The sequence below is a fragment of the Syngnathus leptorhynchus genome, chromosome 21, assembly GCF_054491065.1.
Source record: "Syngnathus leptorhynchus isolate UIUO chromosome 21, UIUO_Slep, whole genome shotgun sequence".
Classification (NCBI taxonomy): Eukaryota; Metazoa; Chordata; class Actinopteri; order Syngnathiformes; family Syngnathidae; genus Syngnathus; species Syngnathus leptorhynchus.
This window is the reverse complement of record NC_141215.1, coordinates 4,074,842-4,098,031: the sequence shown is the minus strand read 5'-3', so window position 1 is coordinate 4,098,031 and position 23,190 is coordinate 4,074,842. Positions and strand designations below refer to the sequence as shown.

At 44.7% G+C, this 23,190-nt stretch overlaps 5 protein-coding genes across 13 annotated transcripts; 1 reads left to right on the top strand and 4 right to left on the bottom strand.

The window, feature by feature from the left end:
* Nucleotides 1–3: 3 nt before the first annotated feature.
* LOC147040200 (centrosomal protein of 83 kDa-like) lies at nucleotides 4–3,021 on the bottom strand. The gene is made up of 12 exons (XM_085902524.1): nucleotides 2,605–3,021; nucleotides 2,412–2,504; nucleotides 2,218–2,349; nucleotides 1,901–2,152; nucleotides 1,702–1,833; nucleotides 1,495–1,609; nucleotides 1,250–1,394; nucleotides 881–1,172; nucleotides 669–799; nucleotides 507–603; nucleotides 330–433; nucleotides 4–245 (listed from the first exon to the last, which is right to left on the bottom strand). Exons 1-12 carry the CDS (start codon nucleotides 2,965–2,967, stop codon nucleotides 11–13), a joined length of 2,091 nt encoding a protein of 696 aa, XP_085758650.1. The 5' UTR covers nucleotides 2,968–3,021; the 3' UTR covers nucleotides 4–10.
* Nucleotides 423–14,407, top strand: zdhhc17 (zDHHC palmitoyltransferase 17). Of its 5 annotated transcripts, none has more exons than XM_085902527.1 (30): nucleotides 423–626; nucleotides 725–775; nucleotides 920–1,424; nucleotides 1,744–1,931; nucleotides 2,003–2,165; nucleotides 2,882–2,952; nucleotides 4,390–4,486; nucleotides 4,632–4,780; nucleotides 5,022–5,062; nucleotides 5,177–5,367; nucleotides 5,477–5,789; nucleotides 5,878–5,956; nucleotides 6,066–6,660; nucleotides 7,587–7,732; nucleotides 9,032–9,135; nucleotides 9,218–9,340; nucleotides 9,409–9,486; nucleotides 9,648–9,792; nucleotides 9,982–10,046; nucleotides 10,113–10,275; nucleotides 10,348–10,473; nucleotides 10,584–10,726; nucleotides 10,831–10,933; nucleotides 11,181–11,303; nucleotides 11,622–11,684; nucleotides 11,772–11,865; nucleotides 12,078–12,161; nucleotides 12,309–12,466; nucleotides 12,543–12,637; nucleotides 12,909–14,407. In XM_085902527.1, exons 14-30 carry the CDS (start codon nucleotides 7,670–7,672, stop codon nucleotides 13,045–13,047), a joined length of 1,869 nt encoding a protein of 622 aa, XP_085758653.1. In that variant the 5' UTR covers nucleotides 423–626; nucleotides 725–775; nucleotides 920–1,424; nucleotides 1,744–1,931; nucleotides 2,003–2,165; nucleotides 2,882–2,952; nucleotides 4,390–4,486; nucleotides 4,632–4,780; nucleotides 5,022–5,062; nucleotides 5,177–5,367; nucleotides 5,477–5,789; nucleotides 5,878–5,956; nucleotides 6,066–6,660; nucleotides 7,587–7,669; the 3' UTR covers nucleotides 13,048–14,407. The 5 variants fall into 5 exon arrangements, with proteins under 5 accessions (XP_085758653.1, XP_085758652.1, XP_085758654.1 ...); XM_085902526.1 differs by having other exon boundaries at nucleotides 725–810; XM_085902528.1 differs by lacking the exons at nucleotides 423–626; nucleotides 725–775; nucleotides 920–1,424; nucleotides 1,744–1,931 and having other exon boundaries at nucleotides 1,994–2,165.
* hcfc2 (host cell factor C2) lies at nucleotides 3,205–8,022 on the bottom strand. 2 transcript variants are annotated; one of them, XM_085902519.1, is made up of 16 exons: nucleotides 7,979–8,022; nucleotides 6,952–7,194; nucleotides 6,501–6,649; nucleotides 6,282–6,442; nucleotides 6,013–6,215; nucleotides 5,856–5,940; nucleotides 5,680–5,783; nucleotides 5,397–5,621; nucleotides 5,147–5,335; nucleotides 4,990–5,057; nucleotides 4,852–4,918; nucleotides 4,615–4,772; nucleotides 4,370–4,555; nucleotides 3,974–4,271; nucleotides 3,837–3,906; nucleotides 3,205–3,760 (listed from the first exon to the last, which is right to left on the bottom strand). In XM_085902519.1, the coding sequence occupies exons 2-16, from the start codon at nucleotides 7,109–7,111 to the stop codon at nucleotides 3,751–3,753; spliced, it is 2,133 nt and encodes a 710-aa protein (XP_085758645.1). In that variant the 5' UTR covers nucleotides 7,112–7,194; nucleotides 7,979–8,022; the 3' UTR covers nucleotides 3,205–3,750. The 2 variants fall into 2 exon arrangements, with proteins under 2 accessions (XP_085758645.1, XP_085758646.1); XM_085902520.1 differs by lacking the exon at nucleotides 7,979–8,022 and having other exon boundaries at nucleotides 4,370–4,525; nucleotides 6,952–7,316.
* On the bottom strand, nucleotides 14,371–17,959 carry csrp2 (cysteine and glycine-rich protein 2). 4 transcript variants are annotated; one of them, XM_085902547.1, is made up of 7 exons: nucleotides 17,759–17,775; nucleotides 17,308–17,347; nucleotides 16,718–16,834; nucleotides 16,320–16,488; nucleotides 15,983–16,112; nucleotides 15,157–15,250; nucleotides 14,371–14,590 (listed from the first exon to the last, which is right to left on the bottom strand). In XM_085902547.1, the coding sequence occupies exons 3-7, from the start codon at nucleotides 16,827–16,829 to the stop codon at nucleotides 14,514–14,516; spliced, it is 582 nt and encodes a 193-aa protein (XP_085758673.1). In that variant the 5' UTR covers nucleotides 16,830–16,834; nucleotides 17,308–17,347; nucleotides 17,759–17,775; the 3' UTR covers nucleotides 14,371–14,513. The 4 variants fall into 4 exon arrangements, with proteins under 4 accessions (XP_085758673.1, XP_085758674.1, XP_085758671.1 ...); XM_085902548.1 differs by lacking the exons at nucleotides 17,308–17,347; nucleotides 17,759–17,775 and adding an exon at nucleotides 17,826–17,959; XM_085902545.1 differs by lacking the exon at nucleotides 17,308–17,347 and having other exon boundaries at nucleotides 17,759–17,800.
* Nucleotides 17,960–18,155: 196 nt separating this feature from the next.
* On the bottom strand, nucleotides 18,156–22,815 carry e2f7 (E2F transcription factor 7). Its single transcript, XM_085902525.1, has 13 exons — nucleotides 22,649–22,815; nucleotides 22,125–22,209; nucleotides 21,753–22,043; nucleotides 21,511–21,670; nucleotides 21,217–21,450; nucleotides 20,830–20,985; nucleotides 20,610–20,744; nucleotides 20,408–20,536; nucleotides 20,254–20,326; nucleotides 19,926–20,178; nucleotides 19,774–19,861; nucleotides 19,445–19,710; nucleotides 18,156–19,359 (listed from the first exon to the last, which is right to left on the bottom strand). The coding sequence occupies exons 2-13, from the start codon at nucleotides 22,182–22,184 to the stop codon at nucleotides 19,207–19,209; spliced, it is 1,998 nt and encodes a 665-aa protein (XP_085758651.1). The 5' UTR covers nucleotides 22,185–22,209; nucleotides 22,649–22,815; the 3' UTR covers nucleotides 18,156–19,206.
* Between the last annotated feature and the right edge of the window lie 375 nt (nucleotides 22,816–23,190).

Sequence of the window (23,190 nt, the reverse complement as noted above, 5' to 3'; positions counted from 1 at the left end):
CCTCCTCTTGCTAAACATACAGGTCATCAATATTCCCAAGAATTTGACATGAAAACGGGCAAAGACGTCGGGCAACGTGACCGCTGAGGCGTACTTGCAAATTGGAAAGCATCATCTCAGATCCCAGGAAGAGGGCGGGGCGAGACGGCGAGGTGATTTGAGCCGTGCCCACGCTGAAAGAACCGTTGCTACACATCAGGAGACGTCGGAATTCGTTGTGCCGCTGCTGATAGTCCATCAACCTTCTGGCGGAGGGGTGTTGTCACAATTGCCTTCAAATTAGATGATTGTGGAAAAACATCAGGCACGTTTTTCCTTCTCAGACTCACTTGTTGGCCGAAGCACCGTCTTGTTTCAGTTCATCTATTTGCTCCCTCAGCATTTGGATCGTACTATGCAAGCTCTGCTCTTTTTTCTCCTCCAGGTCTCGCCGCTGCGTAACACAACAAAACGCACGATTGGCTTTAGAACTGAGAGCAAATCAATTTTCACGTGGAAGGAAACACCTTCTTCTCCGCAGACGCTGCTCTCTGCAGTTTATCTTTGAGCTGAGTGTATTTTTCTTCCAGCTTAGCTTCTCGCTCCTTACTGTCCTCCACCAGCCTGGAGGAGGAGCAAGAGGATGGGTAAAAGATTTTTTTTTTACCGGCATGCTCATTCAATTGCACCTTTCTGCCCCACGACGGATGTTCTCCTCCCTCATGAGTTCCAATTTTTCCCTCAGACGATCGTTTGCTTCCATCAGCTCCGCTTCAGATCGTGACAGCGCCCCCAGGTGGGAGTAGAGTTCCTGGTTTTTCTATTGAAGAAGTAAAAACCTTTTAGAAACTCACCACTAGTCTAAATATGATTTTGATTTTTCATCATGATGTCTACTCACCTCTTTTAAGTCAATCACTTCTGCTTTGTGTCTCTCCAGCTCCTCCAGATGAGAACTTTGCTGCTTTAATTTAGCTCTGACAAGATCAAATGTTGGCTTGAAACCAAGAAAAAAAACGAAAAAAAACGGGAAGCAAACCAACCTGAGATTTTGAAGCTCTTTCCGGACAGACTCTTCTCTTTTATGGGCCATCTGAAGATGCTCTTGCCATTCGTCTTTCTGGGTTTGCAAGTTCATCTCCTGCATCGTCTTCTGTTGTTCAAACTCCAACAGACGTTGCTCCAACTCCAACCTAGCACGAAACAAAACAAAAAAAAAGTCAGGAATTAAAAAAAAAAGAATCTGTCAAACCCGCTCGGGGATTCTCACTTTTCTTCCAGCAAGGCAGTCGTCTTGAACATTTCTTCATCACAGACGGACTTCACCTTTCTGACCATCTCCTTTTCCTTGGTGACAAGAAGCTCATTATGTTTCTCCAGCATTTCCTTTAAATCCACCACCTCTGTTTGCAGACCTGAGGAGACGCAATTCAAATCCAAAACACGTACGTTGGCCACTAGCATCTGAAATTAATTTCCTTCCGGGAGCATGAAAAACCAAAAAAGTCCATTTACTTTCCTTCTGGGCTCTCAACGAATCACACTCCCTCTCCACTTCGCCTTTGGATCGGTTGAATTCCAGTTTGGCGTTGTCCAACTCAGTCTTGTGTGACAACTTCAGGCTTTCCATCTGATAGTCAAACAATGTAACAGCGCCCTCTGCTGGTCTAAATATGTAGCTTTTATCTTTTTTTGTTGGCGTTTCGAGTTGCTTGATCTCACCTGGCAGGTGAGTGAGTTCACTTCTCTTTTCATTTTATGCAGTTGTCCGGTCAGCTGGTTATTCTGCTCCAGGCTGAGATGAAGTTCGCTCTCCATGCGTTCCAATCGCATCGACATGCACCGGCGCTCTGACTACAAGCGGCTTCCATTAAAACCAACCGATATCTAACTCACCTTCCGAGATCCTGGTGGTCTTCACCTCCAGCGACTTCAACGTGGCCTGAGATTCCGTGAGTTGTCTATTCTGAGAAAGCTGGATGCATTCCACCTGATGGTCCGAGTTGTCCTTCTTTGCTTGCAGGTCGTCCACCTCCGCCTGCAGAGCTTTCAGCAACATGGCGAGTTGCGTTTTCTCCTTGAGGAGAAACTCCACTTGCTTCCTTTCGTACAACGGATCGACCTTCTTGAACTGCGCCGCCAGATTTTCCTTCTCTTTCTTCAGATGGGCGATCTAACAAAACCAGGTTAAATATTTTTATGATCATCTCAAAATGAGACACTTCCTGAATCCCTCACCTCCACCTCATAGCGCATCTTCTGGCCCTCCAGTACACCGACGTGTTCCTCCTTTTGGTGTTCGAATTGAGAATTGAGCACAGTGAAGGCGTAGCGTAGCTTGTTGAACTCGGAGCGATACTTTTCTGTCTCCTGAAAAAAGAAAATGAGAATTAGATGTCAATGGAAACTTCTGAAAAATTATTTGACAACACCTCTTCTAATTTGTTGAAACGTTGTCGGACCGGAGCTTCTAATTCCTGCTGCACTTGGGTTCTGAGCAACTCCAGACGTTTCGGAGTCATCACCTGCCATTTAGGACCAATTCCAGAATTTTATTTCAGATACAATCATCGATTTAAAAAAAAAAATATGACAATATATTTATGCTTTTCAAATTGTATCTACCTGCAGCCGAAGCTCCTCCATCTCCCTTTTTTGATTGAGAAGTTCTCTTGATCGCTCAGCTAACTGTAACTGGAGCTTATCCTGCTGGCCATGGAGACGTTTGACTTCCCCCTGTATATGCAATAGTTCATCCTGCAAACTAAAAAAAAAATTTGTTTTTAAAATCTTCTCTCGATTTGTGTTAACCGGCGGTTTTGAAATTGTGGTTTTAACAATACTCATAGTCAATCGAAACCTGGAATGTTCTATCTTGAGAACGTTGTAATTTGATTTGTAGGTTTCGCACTTCCCTTGAAGATCAGACCACATGTGATGAAGCTCCATCCCGGTCGCAGGAACCATCGGCAGGTTAGAAGCGTCCATTTTGATATCAAATATAAAGTAATGAGGAAGGAGGTAAGCGTATGCTGTGTTTTGTGTCCATACATCAAAGCTCAAGTTAATAAGGTGACATGGGATCAGAGTTATGATGTCATAAACAGCGGTGCGTTCGGGCACCCTCTGGTAAATTGGAATTCTCAGCTTTCTGCGTAATATGTAAAAAGTGCAATTTGTTGAAAGGTAACAAATAAGTACAAAAATATCATATGGTTAACCGCCGTCAAGTAGTTTTATTGTTGCTTGCGAGTCAGTGAATACTTCAAAATAAAAATGAACCAGAGTTGTGCAATGACTTGCCAATCTCGATTGGTAACTTTATTCCCTCATCAAACAAAAAATGCTGCAATGACCATAAATAAAAATGTAAACACCAAAAGAGGTTTCATGGGAAAAAAAAAATTCTACTGCTGAAACATAACGTGCGCAACAGCAAGTCTCCAAATTTACAGGGAATCATTGTAAACAGATTTACATGATTACAAAACATGATACAAAGTGAAAAAAAAAAAAAAAAACCTGGAATTTATGCATACAAAAAAAGAATTCACTAAAATCAACTCTTGGTACTTGGATGTGATTAATAATAAAAAAAATAAAAATATATTGCTTATTTGTCTATGTTACAAAAAAAATATTTGTGTGAAGCTATGAATTAAGAGTTTTATTAAAAATATTTAAATACATAAATTACCAAAACTACGACCTTCAATTTTATATACAAAATACATTTGATTGCCAGAGTGCAGTCTTATTCGTCGTTCAGTTTCAACTGGAGCTGTAAAAGAGAGACAGACTTTTTTAAAAGAGAAAAAAAAAAAAAAAAAAGTTTGTGTGTGCTTTTGTTTGTTCACCTATCAGCAGCGTCAAAGTCATCCGTAGCGCCGCCGTCCGACTTGGATCCACCTCGCAGTTTAAACGCATCTGAAAAGAACACAAAAGCGGAGTCAGATTCAAATCGACATTATTAACGGCCGCTTTCCCTCCCGACCTTGAATCCAGCGGATCTGCGTGGCCGGGCCGTAGCCTTGCTCGTTCTTGGCGGCGATTCGGAAGACCAGCGCCGGCCGGTTGGCGGCGGAGCAATCCAGATGCGCGTTGACCAGTTGGTTGGAGCCGATAGTACAGAACACCTTGACGCCGCGGTAGATTCGGATGAACGCCAGTTGGCCCGGACCTTCCGAGCTGGACGAGCGGCTTTTCTTCACCGCCATGTACATGGAATATTCCAGAATCCGACCTGATGGAGATGGAGGAGCTTCCCATGTAATGTGGACTAAATCATTAGCCTGTATTGAAACATCAAAAAACACCTCATGTCATTTCATTTTTTTTTTTTTAAGTTGTCACTTTGGTATGACTTTTTTTTTCTCCTCAAATTCATTGCCTTTGTTATCCTGACTGCAGACGGCGCTCCAGGGAAACCGGGTTGGCACGTCTTGAACTCGCTGACTGGGCTGAAATCTCCTTGGCTGAAGCAATTGAGGCCCGCCACTCTGAAACGGTAACTCTGACCCGGCTCCAGTTCTTGCTTCTCTCTGTCCTGATAGTCGTGAGGAGACGGCAGCTTCCTCTGACAATGGAGTAGACCAACAACCATCGGCAGTCTGGTTTATTTTATTTTTTTTTTACCTCTTTTGTGACGGCAGGTCGGCCGCTGAGGGTCGCTTGGTTGTTGTCAGCTGGCAGATAGAAGTGGCGGACCTCAGAGAAGAGAGTTCTGAACACACCAACGTCAAACCACATGGCTTCTTCTGCATTCTGCGAGGGATGATCCATTATCTTCTCAGCTATATTGGTAGAGTCAAAGAGACAATAGTCAATCGATCGTACATTTGGGTTCCGCATTTTTAGGAGCATGAATTTTACCCTGTTGAGATCCTGACGAATTATCTTGGGATGATTTTGTCGGACTGTCGTGCCGCTTCGAACCATCCTAGAAAATGGCGTGTAAATAGAAAGATATTATCCGATGTTGTTTTTTTTGTGCTAGATAGCATGGCATACCCGTGCTGACGTGTTCCCTTCTTCTTCTTCAGTGTTGCCTTCACTTGTACCGTGGGAGGACTGGAAAGCTAAGGTACAATCCACAGAGGAAAATTTCAGAATGAATCTAAAATGCTATTTAAAAGCGAAATACCTCACGAGGAGATTTTTTACTTACCTTTATCTTTGCCGTCTCTGTCTGTTGAAGCTGAGTCCACCTGTTTGACTTGTGGATGGTTCCCCGCTGGACACGTGGGCTGAATCTGAAGGATGTAGCAGTCCGCTCCAGATAGGGGGCGCCACGCCACGTGAAGCATGCTAACGGTGGATTTGATAAGCATCACGGCATCGGCCGGGGCCGGTCGATCTGAAATAGCAAAAATTCAATGACATCAAAAGGTAGGACTTGAATGGGATCTGCTTCTCACCTGTCTCCAGGTACCAAAGATCCTTGCAGCAAACTTGATAGAAGTTCTTATGGTAGCCATCCCTGCCGCTCCAAATGTAGAGCCTGGATCCCACCACGGCGGCGCAGTGGCCGGCTCTAGCTTTGGGCCGCTCGGTGTTGTCATCGTCGCTCTGAGTCTTGCGGCTCTGCAGTTGAGAGCTGATGTCGTCGTAGTCCTGACCCAGGTTCTTCCAGCTCATAGTGTCTACGAGAGAAGCTTTAGCATCTCTTCCGAGAGTAGCTTACTGAGCTAAAGTACTGACCTAAATGAAGCACACTCAGGGAGTTGGTGCAAATCCATTTAATTCCTGCTGCATTGTGCTCCTCCGACTCGGGAACTGGAATCCAGCCGCCGAATACGAACATTCTGCAGGTAAGAACATTCAAATACGTCTTGTAGGCCATTCGTCGGAGGTGAAGAAAAAAAAAAATCTCTTACCTGTTTCCAATCACATTGGCAGAGTGAAGGCTCCTGGGTAGTGGCACGGAACCTCTCGTTTCAAGCGATGACCACGCCATCGTGTCTGAAGAAGAGACAGGGTACCACGTGACACCTACGTAGTACATACATTTAAGTTAGCATGTCAGTGTCCTACTGAGGTCAAGCTGCCAGAGGTCATCTAATCTACAGCCTTGCATCCCTCCGAAGATGAAGAGCTTCGGAGAGCCTAGGCCGGAGTAGGCGACCGCCGTGTGAGACTCCCGTGCTGAAGGACCGCCCCCTTTTGTCTCCAGGATGCTCCAGCATCTCACCCCGGATACAGACTGCAGCTCCAACTCGTAAAGGTCGTCCAAGTATCTGCCATAACGAAGCCCGGCTCACTTTGGAGGTCAGATATTCGGCAATGGCCGTCCTTCAACATACCGTGGGATATTGCCGTTGGGGTCCTCGCTGACATTGGCCAGCCCCCCAAACACGTAGCACTTGCTACCCACAAGAGTGAAACTGTGCCCGATACGCGGGCACGGAGGCAGGCCATTCCTGGGCGCTCGGGGTTTCAGCTTCTTCCAAAGCCATCGACCAGCCTGGGCCATTAAATATACATAAGATTCAATACGATAACATTACGATGACAAGCATTACCTGAAGTTCATAGAGATTATTGGAGTATTTGCCATACTCCACCATGCCGCCAAAGACGAGGATGCGGGTCCCCTCGCAGACTAAGCCGTGGGCAGCACAGCCGGGTGGGATGTCTCCTCTCACCGCAGGCAGAAACCATTGCTTGGAGACTATAAGAAATGTAAGTATTGAGTAACATTGAATGTAACAACACATGCATTTGTGAAAGCTGTTACATTTGTCCTGTTTCATATGACATGTGTAACATGTAAAAAAACAAAAAAAAACTTATTAACAGCTGTTTTACCGGTTCCGCTTAATAATGCACGAATCAAAATTAAATATTAAGTCTAAATAACGCAGACGGGGCTTGAACAAAAAAAAAAAAAAATCAAAAGCCTATTGTTTGAAGTTTGTGACACTTGTCGCAAAGGCTAAAGCTAAAAACATTGCTAGGCTAACGTTAGCATACCAGTGTTGTAAACATGGAGGTCTTCAGCAATGCCTTCGTTTCCACCCCCAAAAATTACGATCAGCTCCCGGATGGCTACTGCCCGGTGTCCGTGTCTGGAGCGAGGAATTACACCTGTGAATGAATGAACTTCTCGCCATCGTGGTTCTTCTGTTGACATTTTCCTCTTTGGAGAGGCTCAACTTTGGCGCTGTTGGTGTTTCAAAGCGGCGGAGGCAACCAACCGGTAGTGTGCCCCGGGAGCTTCGAATTAAAATAGAAATATCAAAAGATGTTTAGAATTTAATAGACTTTTGAATAAAAAACAGCAATGGGAAAAATCGACTCTAGTAAATATTTCATTTGATCTTTGTTAATTGTATTTTTGTTTATTTTCTTAGCGTACACTTCCGGTTCACCAAGAAAGATATCCGGTCACTATGTGCGATGCGTTTTGCGTAGTACGTCATCTATTTCTAAAGGCAATATTATAATAACATACTATATCACATATATAATAGCATGGCCTTGCTACAATATTGACAACATCAATGAGGTATTTATACAATATATGGTAATGGCGTGAGTTGTTAAATAACACCCTAGATAGTGAATTTAAATGACACAAATGAAACAATTTGTTTTATTTTTGACAGCTCCGCCCTCCTCGCAACCCCCCGGTGTGCCCCCTTCACAGCCTCCTCCTTTCCCACAATGCACTGCGGGCATCACCACCAAGATGGCCGATGTCATGGAGGAGTATGAGAAGGAAGCTGGCTGCGTCCCTATTCTCCATCCAGAGGTACATTTTGCACAAGTTGTCGTTTAGGCGCATATACATAAACAGCCTTTTAGCCAAATTTTGGGCATCGGTGTGGATGTTTGCATGTCGTTGTCCCCCCCCCCCCCCCCCCTCCCGCAACAGCCAATGCCCCCTGCATTACCACTAGTGGGGGGGGGGGGGATGTCAGGCTGCTAACGATGCTAAATGCGCTAACGGTACACCCCCCCACCACCACCACCACCACCACCACCACCACATACACACCTTCTGCTGCATTGCTAGTGCACACACATCCAGTAGATGTCCGCAATATTTTCACGCCAAAGTGTTTGTTGTTCTCAATATTTGTTTGGCAATTGCACGGCCGCTATCATGCATTCCAGGCGGTGCGTTTAAGTGTCGTTAGGCGTTCCGAAAAAATGACAATTCTCAGTCGAGCGTCATGTAGCTCGGGAGCTACATTGACAAGGCTAGCTGGTATAAATGTGTAGTGAATATCTATAAGGCTACCATATATCACACAAAAAAGTGTTGCTAACATTGAATTATTAAAATTATTGATTGTTTAGAAGGTGTCGAATAACCTACTTGCACTTAAACACATCATTCCCATGGCAATGAGTGTTCATCAAAGTCTCATTTTGATTTAGCTAGATGCTGCTCATTTCCATTTCTAAAACATATTTTCAAGAAAGAAAAGGCTTAGTCATTGTGTATTTAGTCGACTGGATTCCTAACTGTGGCTTACTAGTCTGTTCTTATAACGTAGCTGCAGTTAATGCCGAACATGTTAGCACACCAATTAGAAATGGTATTCAATGAAATGGTTGCATTGGTTCATCATTCAATCAACCTTGTTTTTTAAGCAAAAAATAAAAATGATAGCGACTGAGGTCTCCTTTTCACAAATGATCTCGCCTAGAACGTGGAGCACAGTTCCCATAATAACAATACTAATAAATGCACCAAAATATCGATATGATGCCACCTGTTAACTAATATTTACAAGATGGCCCCATTATATTTGTTATTTATGGCTAAATAGCTGCATAGAGAGCCATCGAGGCTAATTGCCGGTTATTCCGTGTTACCGTGGAAGCTAATTGAATGTGAGCGCAGATGCTACGTCGCACATGTGACACTTTAGATCTTCCGCTGCAGAATGAGATTAGCTGGCGTTGTCCTCTTTTTCTATTGCCTTGCCCTTGAGGTTGATTAAAAAAAAACATTACAAACACTTAGCTAGGTTCTAGAGTCTTAAATTGCCTTCTTTGTCTGGAATGCACCACAGAAAACCTGAACTTGGTTTCTCTTTAGGAAATCAAACCTCAGAGCCACTTCAACCACGGCTACGGCGAGACCGTCAGCCGCAAGAACCACGTGGACGACTACAGCACATGGGACATCGTTAAAGCCACGCAGTGAGCACCACTAAAAACCTTTGGCTCACATTCAGAATCGATTTCACCGTTCAACCCGACCCTCATTTTCTCTCCTTCTCAGATACGGCATCTTCGAGCGATGCAGGGAGCTGGTGGAGGCCGGATTTGACGTCCGGCAGCCGGACAAAGAAAATGTGACGCTCCTCCACTGGGCTGCCATTAACAACAGGGTAGATTTGGTCAAGTGAGTCTCGCTCTTCTTCTGCTCTCGTTTCCTGTAAGCACATAGGCGCTAACAATACGTGACGGCAGGTACTACATATCAAAGGGGGCCATAGTGGACCAGCTTGGTGGAGACCTCAACTCCACACCACTGCACTGGGCCACCAGGTAGCTTTTGTTTTCTGATGTCTTTGCTTCTGCATTATTAATAGCCTGTCCTCCATCTTGCATTGACCTTTAACCCCCCCAGTCTTTTTCTTTGACTGCAGCAAGGGGAAAAATGTTTTTGCTCCTTATCGTTTCTGTGACTCTTTCTTCTTTTCTGTCAGGCAAGGCCACCTATCCATGGTGGTGCAGCTGATGAAATACGGCGCCGACCCGTCCTTGGTCGACGGCGAGGGTTGCAGTTGCGTCCACTTGGCTGCCCAGTTTGGCCACACTTCCATTGTTGCTTACCTTATCGCCAAGGGGCAGGTCAGATGTGCTGAATACTTTTATTTTTATTCCCAAGACATACTGAATGATTTGGAATGGTTGTTTACTTGCGTGTCGTACCACTCTTGTCCACCCGAGGGAGCCATTGCATTCATTTTCCATTCACATGCCCTCATCCAGTTTGCTTACTCAACATATTTCTCTCTCTTGTTTTTTCGTGCATGACAGGATGTGGACATGATGGACCAGAATGGAATGACTCCCCTCATGTGGGCAGCGTACAGGACGCACAGGTGCGTAAACACGCACGCCATTTTATCAATCGGCCATGCTAAATGTTGCCGACTTTCTGGCTACAGCGTGGACCCGACCCGACTGCTGCTCACCTTCAACGTGTCCGTGAACCTGGGCGACAAGTACCACAAGAACACGGCGCTGCACTGGGCCGTGCTGGCCGGCAACACCACCGTCATTAGCTTGCTGCTGGACGCCAACGCTAACGTCGACGCGCAGAACATCAAGGTACCGCAATCGAGTCTCGTGCAAATCGGCTTTCTCTCTTTCTCACGTTATATTCCGCGTGTTGTTTTGAAGGGCGAAACGCCGCTTGATCTCGCTAAGCAAAGGAAGAACGTCTGGATGATCAATCACCTGCAGGAAGCGCGGCAAGCTAAAGGCTACGACAGCCCGTCCTACTTGAAAAGACTCAAGATGGACAAGGTTGGGGACAGTGACGGTCATATTACGAAAAGACAACAAGAAGATTTATTATTGTTATTCCGCGCTGTAAGTAGATGAGAAAACATTGTCGTTTTGTCGTCTGGCTCCAGGAGGTGAGACAGAAGGTGATGTTGGGAACGCCTTTCCTGGTCATCTGGCTCGTAGGCTTCATCGCCAACCTGGATATCGACTCTTGGATTATCAAGGGACTCATGTACGTGGGCGTCTGGGTGGCCGTGCAGTTCCTCTCCAAGTAAGTCATGGAATCAGAATTCAGTTCAAAAGATTGAACTCTATATCCATCAATGGCAGTGAATGTGTTAAAAGGCCTCACTATACTTTTTTTTTTCTTCCCAGGGTTTTCTTTGACCACTCCATGCACAGCGCTCTCCCTCTGGGAATCTACCTGGCCACCAAGTTTTGGATGTATACAACCTGGTTCTACTGGTTCTGGAATGATATCCTTTACGGAGTCGTTTGGCGTTAGCTCGTTAGCTACTTTTGCTAGATTTATGGCTGGAAAAGTTGAAGCGGAACAGCAGTGAGTGAATCTGTTGTTTTATTTTTTTTTTTCCTGTCCAGAGAAGAATTGTCTTTGTCTTTGGAAGCTGCTAATTGAATCATACGCATCACGGCTTCACTAATAGGGAGAGCGAGTACGGATGTCTTTGCTCGTCCATTGTGTTTCTTAACCTCGCCCGACACATCTCCCCTTCGCCACTGTCCACGTGCCCTTCCTCATTAACACGCTGGCTCTCTTCTACAACTTTGGCAAATCGTGGAAATCAGACCCAGGGATCATCAAAGCCTCCGAGGAGCAGAAGAAAAAGGTAATATCCTCGCATTCCAATTAGGGTTGGGAAGAAAAAGAAAAAAAAAAACGCCACACGCCGTCTTCTTCCTCATTATCGGACTATAAAGCACAGCGAAAGGGGGCCCGGATCCCCATCCCGTGATTGATGAACATGCTAAAAATATCCTACATTGTTGGAGAGCTTCAAAGCTTTTCCCTTCCCTGTGGAGGAACCTCTTCTACCCAAACATGTCCAGATTTTTAATCTTTGTCTAGGATTTTTATTTTATTTTTTAAGTCCAAATCACTCGAGATGTTTACTAATCATTCAGATCTGCTTTCCTCGCTCCTCTAGACTATTGTGGAGCTGGCAGAAACGGGCAGCTTGGATCTCAGCATCTTCTGCAGCACATGCTTGGTAAGCCCGGATCACTTCTTTTTTTTTTTTTTTCTTCTTCATATTTCAGGACGTATATGACTATTGTGTCACTGTCTCCCTATGCAGATACGGAAGCCTATCAGATCCAAACACTGCGCCGTGTGCAACCGCTGCATCGCCAAATTCGACCACCATTGCCCCTGGGTGGGCAACTGCGTAGGTACGTCGTAATTAAATACCTGGATGAAGCTTTTCGAGCGACAAAACAGGCTGGGAGTAGAAAAGGAAGATGACCACCGACGATGAAGAACCGTTTGAGCATGTCACTTTATTTATTTTTTTTCTTAGCTACAGTCACCATTGTTGTTTCACCTGAAACAGTTTCTTCTCCAAACAAAAGCGGGAAGTGACGTTTTTTTTTTGTGTCCGCAGGAAGCGGGAACCACCGCTACTTCATGGGTTACCTTTTCTTCCTGCTGTGCATGATTTGCTGGATGATTTACGGCTGCATCGCTTGTGAGTGACTGAGAAAACTTGAAAAGAACAGGAGGCTTAAAATCGAACCCTGCGGAACACCGCACTACAATGATTTCCCCTAAAATGATACGAGGACGTTTAATAGCATTAGCATCGCAAAGCTAATGCTGTCGTTGTCCGTTGCAGACTGGAGGATCCACTGCGCCACCTCTTACGCCAAAGACGGCTTCTGGCTCTACCTGACTCAGATCGCCGCCTGCTCGCCGTGGATGTTCTGGATGTTCCTCAACAGCCTCTTCCACTTTATGTGGGTGGCTGTGCTCATCATGTGTCAACTCTACCAGGTCCGGACTTCTCACTATATTTTGCATCATCTAGCAGAAATAACAAGTCGCTGACGTTGCAATTTCTCTCCACCAGATCGCCGCTCTAGGAATTACCACCAATGAGAGGATGAACGCTCGGAGGTACAAGCACTTTAAAGTCACGGCCACGTCCATCGAAAGCCCCTTCAAGTAAGTACGAAAGGTTTTGATCTCACACAGCTGCCAGGCCTGTGGTTTGTCACTCCTTGTAATTTTAGAAGCGCTTCAATTATAACCTGCGCCAGAGACGACCAACGATGTGATTTTGACCATGTGACTTGACCCCAAGTACACGTTCATCCACTTTTTAAGCAAACCACGTCATGTCCGCAGCCCCAAAAATTGCATTTTTTTTGAGAATGGGAAATTTTTTCATTCACAATTAAATCACATGAAAATTCATACCTTTTGTTCTTTACAGTCACGGTTGCGTCCGAAACCTCATCGACTTCTTCGAAGTCCGCTGCTGCGGCTTGATCCGGCCCGTGGCGGTGGACTGGACCACGCAGTATACAATAGACTACGACCAGACGTCAGGCTCTGGCTACCAGCTGGTGTAAAAAAAAAAAAAAAAGTGCGAAAACAGAAAGGGGGAGGCGGGAGTCCTCGTTTTCCGGGAGAAATCGACACTCCTTTGGATGACATCGCAAAAACACCGGACGACGGGATTAGCATGCTGTTTAAGGGCAACCCCCCCCCCCCCCCCTCCCTCTCCCCTCTCCATCTTGTCACCACTATTAGAGGGAGACGGACAACAAAACGACAGAAAAATCCCAAATCACCTCTGGTACGAGTAGAGATGCGGTTGCAGTATCCCCTCTTCACTCTATTTATGTTCTTTTATTTACAGATAAGGGAATGTCTTTTTATCAGCGTTTCCGGACCGGCAAATATCGGAACATAAAAGAAAAAAAAAAGTTGCAGGTATTTATTTAAAACGTATTTATCAATGAGATGCTGTCATTTCAGTTTTTTTTTTTTTGTTACAGTAGTTTTTTTTTTATTACTAAGAATATCCCTGTCGCTGTTGGGTAGTATTTATTCTGAATTATAGGAAGTTTCATTCCATGTGTTTGTATCAAAAAGCTGTCAAGTCTTTTTTTTTGTTGTTTGTTTTTGTCTGCCTACAAACTTGCACTGATTTATTTTTTTTTACTGAACAAAAGGGCCTAGCAGCACCTTCCCCCCCCCCCCGGCCCCCTATTGTTTACTTACCCCCCTATGTGAAGCGGAGATTGTAAAGACTGTGTACATAAATAATCTGGAACTCCATTTTTCTTTCTGTAGTTTTTTAAAAAATTCAATTTGAGGGGGGCCCGAAATGACAAGGACATGAAGAAGTGACTGTAGCTTTTAGTGATGTCCAACACTGGTGTCGCACACTTGCATGTATGATGCCCCGCCCCCAAGCCACTGTATATACTCGATGTTATGTATCGGCAAATTGTTTTAATCGCCCTCAAATCCAGTGTCTAGTGACCCCCCCCCCCCTTCCATTGTGTATTATATTCCATACTTGTGGACTGTACTCACCCATTTTTTTTTTTTGTATAATTTTTAAATGTCATGGTTTGTTATACCACTGGATGTACAAAATGTAAAGCAAAGACAATAGACAATTGTTTTTTGTTTTTTTTCTAAAAGCAGAAATGTGATCATGCAAGACGGGCCCTGGTGTTTTTTTCGCCCATCAACACATAGAAAAAATCAAACCCGGTTTCACGAGTTCTTCCGACAGTAAAAGTCATTTATGTTCTGGGGGGGATGTACAGTATATATAAATATATATACGCGCAGAAAAATCTGACGATATCATTTCCAGTGCCTCTCTTTCGGCCCACGTCAATTTAAATCCGCTTCAGATGTAAAACATACGGGCATGGTTGAGTTTTAATGGCTTTAATAATAAAAGACAGGCAAATGTGATTTTTTTTGTGTGTGTGTGGGGGGGAGGGGTCTTTTGTTTTATTTGAGACAGATTCAAAGAAAGACAGAAAAAAAAAAGCGGCGAGGAATGGCGACGATGTCACTCGGCGTGGACCAAGGCGCCGGCTCCTTGGCCGTAGCCGAATCCTTTCGGGCCAAAGTTCTTCGCATAGCAAGCTGTGGAGATAGTAATCAGGTAAGTGTTATCTAACTTAACTTCTGACAAGCAACTCGTGCCTTCTTCCAAAATTTTATTTTTAAGAAATAATTCTCAGGGAAAAGTGGATGGGAATTTACTGTGTGTCCTTTTCGGCCTGCTTTTCTGATCTCACTTTGGTGTCAAACTGCTTGTGAGTGTGAGGAACAACAGTGACAGTCCAAAATATTTTGCTGAAGCTTACTGAGTCAAAGGTCGGACTGTTTGTTGGGTTGACATAGAGATCATGAGAAAAACAAAATCGGGTGCTGCATGTGACTTCATCATTTGATTTATCTATTCTACACAAATTCAATTTCAAGGTTCAGTGACCTTGTGTTGTTTTCTCTCCATGTGTCATGTTTGTTGGCTTATTTTTCTCAAAAGCCAAAATATGCATCAAGAGCTTTAAAAGATTACTGAATTGCGTAATAATAGCAGAACAAGAGTTGAAACGATGTGACTCGTGACGCCTTTCGTGTTGTCGGTAACTAAGAAATAAATGAGCCATGTCTGCTATAATTTAGTATTTTAGTTATGATGTCACCTTTGCAGTAGATCTCTCCTTCGTTTTCCGTTTGGGTGGTGGACTCCAGGCTCTTGCCGCATTTGGCACAGCGGAAGCAATTCTTGTGCCATGTCTGTGGGCACAAAGATGAATTAAGTTCAATTTGGCAACCAGATAAAAAAAAAAAACATTTGACCAATTAGAAAAATAAATAAAAATAATTTAAATGAAACAAAAACATGTAATTTGCTATTCTATTGTTTTAAACAGTCTTTTTTTTGTTTGTATTATCAATGCTGAAATCTGATTGGTTCCCATCCAGGAAGTGAACTGTGTGAACCTCACACCTGTGGGGTAAACACTCCAATCAAATGATTGCAAACAGGGATGAAGTAACAAAACATTTAACCAATTAAAAAAAATAATAATAATTTAAATGAAACTAAAACATGCAATTTGCTATTCTATTATTTTAAACAGTCATTTTCTGTTTGTATTATCAATGCTGAAATCTGATTGGTTCCCATCCAGGAAGTGAACAATACACCTCACACCTGTGGGGTAAACACTCCAATCAAATGATTGCAAACAGGGATGAAGTAACAAGGTGGACTTGTTGTTTGGAGCACCATGTGAATGTTTTTTATTTTATTTGATCATTCCTGGAGCATATTTTTGCAAAAAATGGATGGAATTTTCAAGGTTTTATGCTTTCCCTCATTTGGAATCTTCTCAAGAAAAGCTCGGTGAGTTTGCTTTCTATTCACAACCTGTTTTACTCGTACACGTATTTATACTGTCTTGATAGAACATTTTTGAATGTGACATTTATTGGAACAGAATTGATCAAATGTCCGACACTCACCTTACCCGCGCCCATAATCTTCTCTGCGGCGTACACCGAGTCGCCACAGCGAGCGCATTTTTCCGATCCGGCAAACTTCTGGGCGAATTTGGACGGGTTGGGGTTGGTGGTGGGCTTGTGACCTGGCGACCTATGGAGAGAAGACAATAGACAATGAATGTCATTTTTGCTTCATGGAGGCTCACTGGAGGGTGACGGCCAGTCCTCCTGAATGAACCTCATTGTAGCTGCTTACATAACCAAAAAAAGGCTTTAGGAAAAATACCCAAAGTTTGTTTTGCTTATTTTTCATCATGTTAGTGAAACAAAAGTAAGAAATTGGGATAGCGACGCTTACTGCTCGGGTTTGATTCCCAGTCGCTCCCCTCGGTCCATATTGAGCGTGCCGGCCCCCTGGCCGTAGCCGTAGCCTTTTGGACCGTACTTCTTGCCGTAGCACGAGCTGCAGTAGAGTTTCTGGTCGTGGATGGCCACTGTGGTGCTGTCTAAACCTTTTCTGCACACCACTGACGACACACATATGTTTTTATCATCGATTATTCCATCGAGAAAAAAAAAAAAAAATGAAACCAAAGACACAAAGTCCCCATTGTCTGCAACAATGTGACAAGACGTCTTTGTCAGACGTTCTGAGGTGATATCTTATCCGAGATGGTCGGAACCCCGGCGTGATGTCACCGGGTCACAAAGACCCGGTGTCTCCTTTTGTCTGTAGCTTAGCTCATAGATACTCACTGCAGAAAAAGCAACTCTTGTGGAAGCTCTGGCCGTCGCATTGGACCTCCTCAGCGTGGTACACGGTGCCGTTGCACGCCGTGCACTTGTTACCTCCGCCCCAGTTTGGCATTGTGACTGTGACAAATGAGAAAAATGTACAATTGTTGTTATTTACACTGACAGATTGGAGCAGAATCCTATTTGGAATTGTCACTTGTGTGGTTAGCGTTTGAACTTTTCCTCCGCCGTAAGTGGTAAAAAAAAAAATTGCAAGTTTTAGCTGCATTTTGATCCATTTCACGGAAAATCCCATACTGCTCACGTTTGCGTTTCCGAGTTATTTCCTATACGAATGAGAGCATGGAGTTTCTTTCTGGGTGGAAAAAATCGAATCCTCACAACCTGGGGATGAATTGGAGTTAATACCCTGAGGAATGCCTCTGGGTGTCGCGGCGTACTCTACCGCAGACCCTCGAGAAACATTACATCACAATCGTGCCCTTGATGCCTCGCCATTTGCGTCTGGCTGTAATTACAGACCCTGGGCTGCTTTAGAAATGTGTCCATTTGGGGCCATTTGAAGATCTTGATGTGATGACATGACTTACTATGCGATTATCTGGCCAGATGTTGTTATCTTCCTCACATCTGGATCAACACAATGCCAGGCATAATAGACAACAGAAAGAGTCAAAAGTTGAAACAACTTTTGTCAAATTCATCAATGAATGAGGCATTTAATGGAGTCAAACTATTTGAGTGAATTGAGTTTCAGATTCATGCCACAGTGGTTCGTATCTCAAATTATATTTGCCAACGAAATGAGTAATAATCAATTCCAGCCCATCCAAAAGAATTTATATGTATAAAATCACAACATTGATATTTCGTTTCTTAGCTTGCGTTTTGCATTGGCTTTTAGCAATAATATTTTTATGCATGTTTATGATTTAAAAAAAGTACTGCAAACTAAGGGTTTGTTGCTTTCACACTAATTTCGTTACATTATAACTAACTAGAGAAAACATTTATAAAAAAAAATAAAGGTTACTCACATACCTGTGTACATTCAAGAAGCAAACATGTTTACATCGAAAGTGCGTGCAACATACAGATCGTAAAATACCTTTTGGTCGACTTTATAATAAGCAGGCAGATGTTAAGATGACGAAATTCCAAAGGTCTACGTAGCGTCGACTGTGCTTCGCCGTAATATCTCGATGACGTCGCACAGCGCTCGTTTTTTAGCGATGGCAGAGATGGGCGGGGCTTGGGAGCTCTGAACGTCGCATTCAAGGAGTGTCGGATTTTTTATCGCCCCAATATTATTTGGGTTTTCTCAGAAATAACCTACGGGTAAATGGCATTTAAATCGCATTATGCAGCAGAAATAAATAAAAAAAAAGTCTTAACTAAGGAGGTCATAACTAAAGAGAAACACAAAATAATACAGAAATATTACTTTTATTGAAGTATGTGACAGTCATTTGGGGAAAATCAATAGCCCGCAGCTACAGTCAGATGGTACTAGGTTTCATATTTAAAAAGAACAGTGCAATAAAACATTAAAACAAGGATGTAACAATACGGAAGCATTAATTGATACGATGTACACAAAAAGAACTGAATATGAATGAGAGTGGGTTGTCCTCGCACGTTTTGGTGTGGCGTCCTGAATAGTTTCACAGTGGGTTGGTCAGTCAGTACGTAGCACCGTTAGTTTGGGCAAAGTGGTTGCCGTGGCAACTCCTTGAACAACCGGAAAAGAAAAATGTGCTAGGACAACTGAAAATAATACCTCTACATTAAAAAAAACAACAACAACAACAACCCTTAAAGGCACTTGTCCCACAAATGCATCAAACCATGAGTACCAGTGGGCAAACTTCTCTTTACTGTACTCTTTAGAGTTCTGTAAAATACCCAAATGGTAGAAATCACAAAAATTCAAGTACCTGAATGCATCGTCAAGTTACAGGACACACACAGCCATCCACACAAGCATCGGATGTAAACAGGCTTTTTTTTTCTTCCCATCACTTTACCGTCATGGTAACATCTCAAGTAAAATAAGCCAATAACAGATTCCTTAGAATAACTCGTGTTCCAAATGAAGTGTTCTGTTACAGTCCCTGTAGTTAATATATATATTAGCTAAAAACATAAATAGGAATTATCATGCATGTGTGATTAGGGGAGAAGGTAAGCTGATTTTGGGAGGGGATAATTAAATCATGTAGTGGCAAACACCTACCACAGAGCGGCGCTGTTTCACAGTTTTCCTATTGTTTTTTTCAAAAGCTTAATCAACTTATTAGCGGTCTATGGAAAACGTCAAATGAATTACCGTAATGAGTAATTAACACCCACCTCAAAAAAAGATTTGACGCGGATTCGTCCTGAGCATTAAAAACAACCAATAACCGAATTTGCAAATCCCGTACAATTGATATGTGCCGTTTCAATGTCATTTTATCCCCGGAACTATAAATAGTACAGCTCACTGCCTAACAAGACGACGGGTGACTGATGTCTAGTCTCCTCTGCGCCGAGCCCCGCTTTCGTGCCGCGGGCGCCGCGCTGACACCCTCCATGGTGCCTGGAGTCTGGAAGAAAGATTTGGAGCTGGGCACTGGGCTCTCCTTTGGAGTGTGCGGAGTCTGTGAAAGGAGAGCGGTGGCATTAGCGTCTTGATTTATTGATTTTATTTTAAATACTAAGGTTGACATGTTAAGATCTCCTTACCTGGGGTTGCGGTGCGCTTGTAGCGTTGGCCGCCCCCGAGGGACCCCGCCCGCCCTGTTCCGGCGTGGAAGGCAACGAAAGAGGCGGCGCCTGGTCGTACGACGCGGCCGCTACCATAAAGTGGGTGGGTAGGTTGAAGCCCACCTGAGTGTCGCCGCCCTGCAGGGGGTAGTGGGAGATTGCGCTGGATGGCACCAGCATGTAGGGCAGCGGGAGATGGGCCTGGGCTTGGCCGGAGGGGAGCAGGAAGTTGAGGCTTTTCAAACCTGGCAAATAAATTTTCGTCATCCATTTTGAATTGAAGAGTGAACATACTGAGGTGACGTTACCTGCATTGTTTGGCACGTAGAGGTAGTGTGACGCCCGGGTGCCGGCGACGTTCTCATCCGTTGCTTCTGACGCGCCGCTCTGCGCACTCTGAAGGATAAACGAATCCGCTTTTTAGAATGAACACTTCCAAAATTTTGACGAAACGTCTCACCTCCTCTCCACCCCGTAAGTCAGACGGGCTTTTCTTGAGCGCCACCGCCTCTTCATCGGTTTCCCTCCTTCTCTTCCTCCCTTCGGCCGGTTCTTCCTGGAGCGACCCGACTCCTTCGGGCTGGTTGTACAGCATGACCACGGAGGCCTGGGACAGGCCGGGTAGGTAGGCCAGGCAGGGGCTGGAGGATGATAGCGTAAAGAGCCGCTCCGGGTGAAGGGCGGGGACCAGCAGGGTGGGCGTGGCCGGGTTTCTGCAAACAAACATGCCACGTCAAATCATGACACATTTATTGCGATTAGCTAATGAAGGTGGAACGACGACTCACACATTGTTTCCGAACTGCGGCCGACAGATCGTTTCGCCGGCTCCCATCTTTCTGGAATAATCTAACGGCTGAGCTGTAAGATTGATTGAAGAAAAAAATGCGATGAACTCGCCGTGGTTGATTAAAACCCGGCGCTAATGTTAGCATCGCTCACCGTTTAGGTCCTTGCGCGGGCTGCTTGGTGCCGAGCGGATCTGCCGCTGCGCGGCCGCAGATGTTGGGATGAGGTTAAAAGAGGCGTGGCGTGCCACCTTGGCTTTCCCGACGCCCACAACGATGTCTGCTGTAAAAGATAACCAGAGAAACATCAAAAGCGTGTCATAGCAGCTTGAGGATCAACGAGTAAAGATCCGCACCAGGATTGTTAAAATCCACCGGTCCAAGCCATCGAAAAGCCGGCTTCCTGCCTCGCTCTTCTCGCACGTGCACTTTCTTGATGAGGCCCAGGCTAGTTAGCACGTTAGCAATGTCATAGAGACGTCGTACCTTGGCTGGAAGACACGGATGTTTAGTTGGACGGGAAACCCCCCCGCCCCCCCCCCAAAAAAAAAACCGCACAGCTGTGTCAGAGCTCACTTTTGTACTTGCTGTGACTGGACGAGTCCTGACTCTCTTCGATGAGAACTTTGGCCGCTGCTTCCAGCGTGACCGTTTGCGTCTTGGACACCAGGAAGAGCATAACGAATTTTTGGCTCATGATACGCAGGGATTTGTCTTTCCTTTTCCCAGCCGCTGTGGACGGATACAATCATAATACGAAGAGAAATCTTTTTTTTTTTTTTGGGCAAAAAGCCAAATCAGCTAAGAATATTACTTTTTGGCGCCATCTAGTGGCAGCTAGCTTAGAATGAGGGCAAGTCGTTTTTAGCTTTTTACAATATAAATCGTGCTGTCAATTTGAAGGAACATATGGCCAGCAGGAGGATAAGAACTAATAAATACGGAGGACACTTTGATTCTTACCTTGACCGTTGTCGTCCTCCCCGCCGTCGCCTTCCTGGCTGCGTCCGGCCTCCCGGTTGGCGAGCTCCATGTGGCGGTGGTAGCCCTGCTGGCGGCCTTGACGCTGTAGCTCCTGCAGCGTGGCCTCCAGGCGCAGACGGCCGTGCCACGTGTAGCTGTTCTTAGCCATGCGTCCCACGATCGTGAGGGACTCCAGCACGTTGACGATGTCATAGATGCGCCGCCGCTCCACACCTGAAGATCAGAAAAATAATTGTAAGTGAAGGCACCAGTGTAATTCCCATCGGTTCTTACCTAAACTGGTTGCCACCTCATCCAGGGAGATGGAGATTGGTTTGTCAGGCGGCGGATAATCCGGGTAGAGAGCTAGGAACTTTTGACACAGTAGACCCAAGCTCTTCTCCTTCCTGCTTGGCTTCTTCTCCACGTCGTCATCTTCTTCCAATACTTCAAACTGTAAAAAAAAAACAACAAATCCATTTGATTTCAGGCTTCACCGCTCATGATTCGAACGCCTTTTGAAGCAAACATCTCACCTGATCCTCCGCCGTACCGCCGTCATCTGCGCCGATAGCCGCGCTTTCCGATTCGTTCTCGATGGGCCTAAAGAGCACTTTTCGCATTTCGCGGTTTCGGATGTCGGGACTGGCGGCATTGATCAGCATCTTCAAGTTGGCCGTGGGCGACCAGGGCTCGGCCTCGGCGGGGTGTTTGATCGGGGTGACGTGGCCCCGATCCGGGGTGCCGCATTTCCAGGTCATCACGGGTACGCACGGCTCTGTCGACTTTGTCGGGGTGGATTTCCTCCACGCTGTGAATATATTTTCCTAGAACAGAGACCATTTTTAAATTGTTAGTCGTTTTCTTCCATTTCCTTGTATGGAAGGACTTTTCCAGCACACACTTACCTTCTGTGCAATCTTCCTTGAACTTGTAAGATCTTTAAGTGTAAGACATTCTACTTCCATGTTTTTTTTTTTTTTAAAGGTAAATCTGCAATATAGTGCAAGAATATCAGTAGATGGCAAAAGCATTTAAGTTAGGAAAAAAAAAAAGAGGCAGCTGAATTTGGCGCAAAGCTAACAAGCTACTTGCAAGCTACTCGAAGTGACCTTCCTTATCCAAACTTAAACGACCGCCAATGTCATAAAGTACTTTAAGTTACTCCTATATAAAAGGCAATAACGTAGTAGTAATCAGCATTTGGATCACATATTTAGGTTGTAACATCTTTGGACACGCCTCGTTACTGGTAGCTCAAATGAATGAGTCATGTTACATACTAGTACTAACATAACTTCTCGTGTAATACCGATCGTAAAGTCAAGTAGACAATATATATGTCAATAATTGATAGCGTTTGGAAATTACGTAAGATTGGCGCCGAGTCCAAGCTCAAATCAGGCATCAAAAGTTGGAAAATATTCTCCACCTTGCCGCTGTTTATGCTGCAAAAGTCAAGGGATCCACTTGGTGCTTTTCCCCAAAAAGAAAAAAGGTCGTCGTTGCGTCCTCTCGTCAAACCGCCATCGCAGCTAATTTTCCCTCTTTAAAAGAAGCGGCCAGCCCCAGAGAGAGTCACTACCTGTCCCGCTGGAGGAATTTGGGCACTGTCCCGTGGAGACCCCAGCATCACCCGCTCAAGCTTGCTTTCTGGCGCTCTTCGGCATCTGGCGCCGGCTGGCCAATCAGAGTAGCCCTTGGTGTGACGTCGGGGAATAGAAGCCAATTAGAGAGCCCATACTTGCCTGAGCTCCTCCGCTAGCACCAATGGGTGCGAACCGTCGACCACGCCTCTTGAAAGTTGTGTTGGCGGGGCAACAGGCGCGCTACCTCAAAGATTGCAAAATAACGAAGAGGTCTCACAATATCAATAGAATTATTTTAAGGTTTCGAGAATTAACTGATAAAGATTGATAGTATGTAATATTATTATGACGACCGTCGTGAGGATAAAGGGTTCAGACAATGGAT

Excerpts from the sequence above, each read along its gene's own strand:
- LOC147040200 (XM_085902524.1), bottom strand. The coding sequence starts at position 2,967 with ATGGACGCTTCTAACCTGCCGATGGTTCCTGCGACCGGGATGGAGCTT. Across the intron at positions 1,610-1,701 it reads TGAACTCACTCACCTGCCAG|ATGGAAAGCCTGAAGTTGTC; the intron begins GTGAGATCAAGC and ends TTTGACTATCAG. Across the intron at positions 1,173-1,249 it reads ACTGCCTTGCTGGAAGAAAA|GTTGGAGTTGGAGCAACGTC; the intron begins GTGAGAATCCCC and ends GTTTCGTGCTAG.
- hcfc2 (XM_085902519.1), bottom strand. The coding sequence starts at position 7,111 with ATGTCAACAGAAGAACCACGATGGCGAGAAGTTCATTCATTCACAGGT. Across the intron at positions 5,941-6,012 it reads CCTCTGGCAGCTTGACCTCA|ACACGATGGCGTGGTCATCG; the intron begins GTAGGACACTGA and ends TCTCTTCTTCAG. Across the intron at positions 4,272-4,369 it reads CTGCAGTCAGGATAACAAAG|GCTAATGATTTAGTCCACAT; the intron begins GCAATGAATTTG and ends GTTTCAATACAG.
- csrp2 (XM_085902545.1), bottom strand. Across the intron at positions 16,113-16,319 it reads CTGGGAATCAAACCCGAGCA|GTCGCCAGGTCACAAGCCCA; the intron begins GTAAGCGTCGCT and ends TTCTCTCCATAG. Across the intron at positions 14,591-15,156 it reads AGGAGAGATCTACTGCAAAG|CTTGCTATGCGAAGAACTTT; the intron begins GTGACATCATAA and ends CTATCTCCACAG.
- zdhhc17 (XM_085902527.1), top strand. The coding sequence starts at position 7,670 with ATGGCCGATGTCATGGAGGAGTATGAGAAGGAAGCTGGCTGCGTCCCT. Across the intron at positions 9,341-9,408 it reads AACAGGGTAGATTTGGTCAA|GTACTACATATCAAAGGGGG; the intron begins GTGAGTCTCGCT and ends ACGTGACGGCAG. Across the intron at positions 12,638-12,908 it reads TCCATCGAAAGCCCCTTCAA|TCACGGTTGCGTCCGAAACC; the intron begins GTAAGTACGAAA and ends TGTTCTTTACAG.
- e2f7 (XM_085902525.1), bottom strand. The coding sequence starts at position 22,184 with ATGGAAGTAGAATGTCTTACACTTAAAGATCTTACAAGTTCAAGGAAG. Across the intron at positions 22,044-22,124 it reads CAAGGAAGATTGCACAGAAG|GAAAATATATTCACAGCGTG; the intron begins GTAAGTGTGTGC and ends TCTCTGTTCTAG. Across the intron at positions 21,671-21,752 it reads GCGGTACGGCGGAGGATCAG|TTTGAAGTATTGGAAGAAGA; the intron begins GTGAGATGTTTG and ends TTTTTTTTACAG.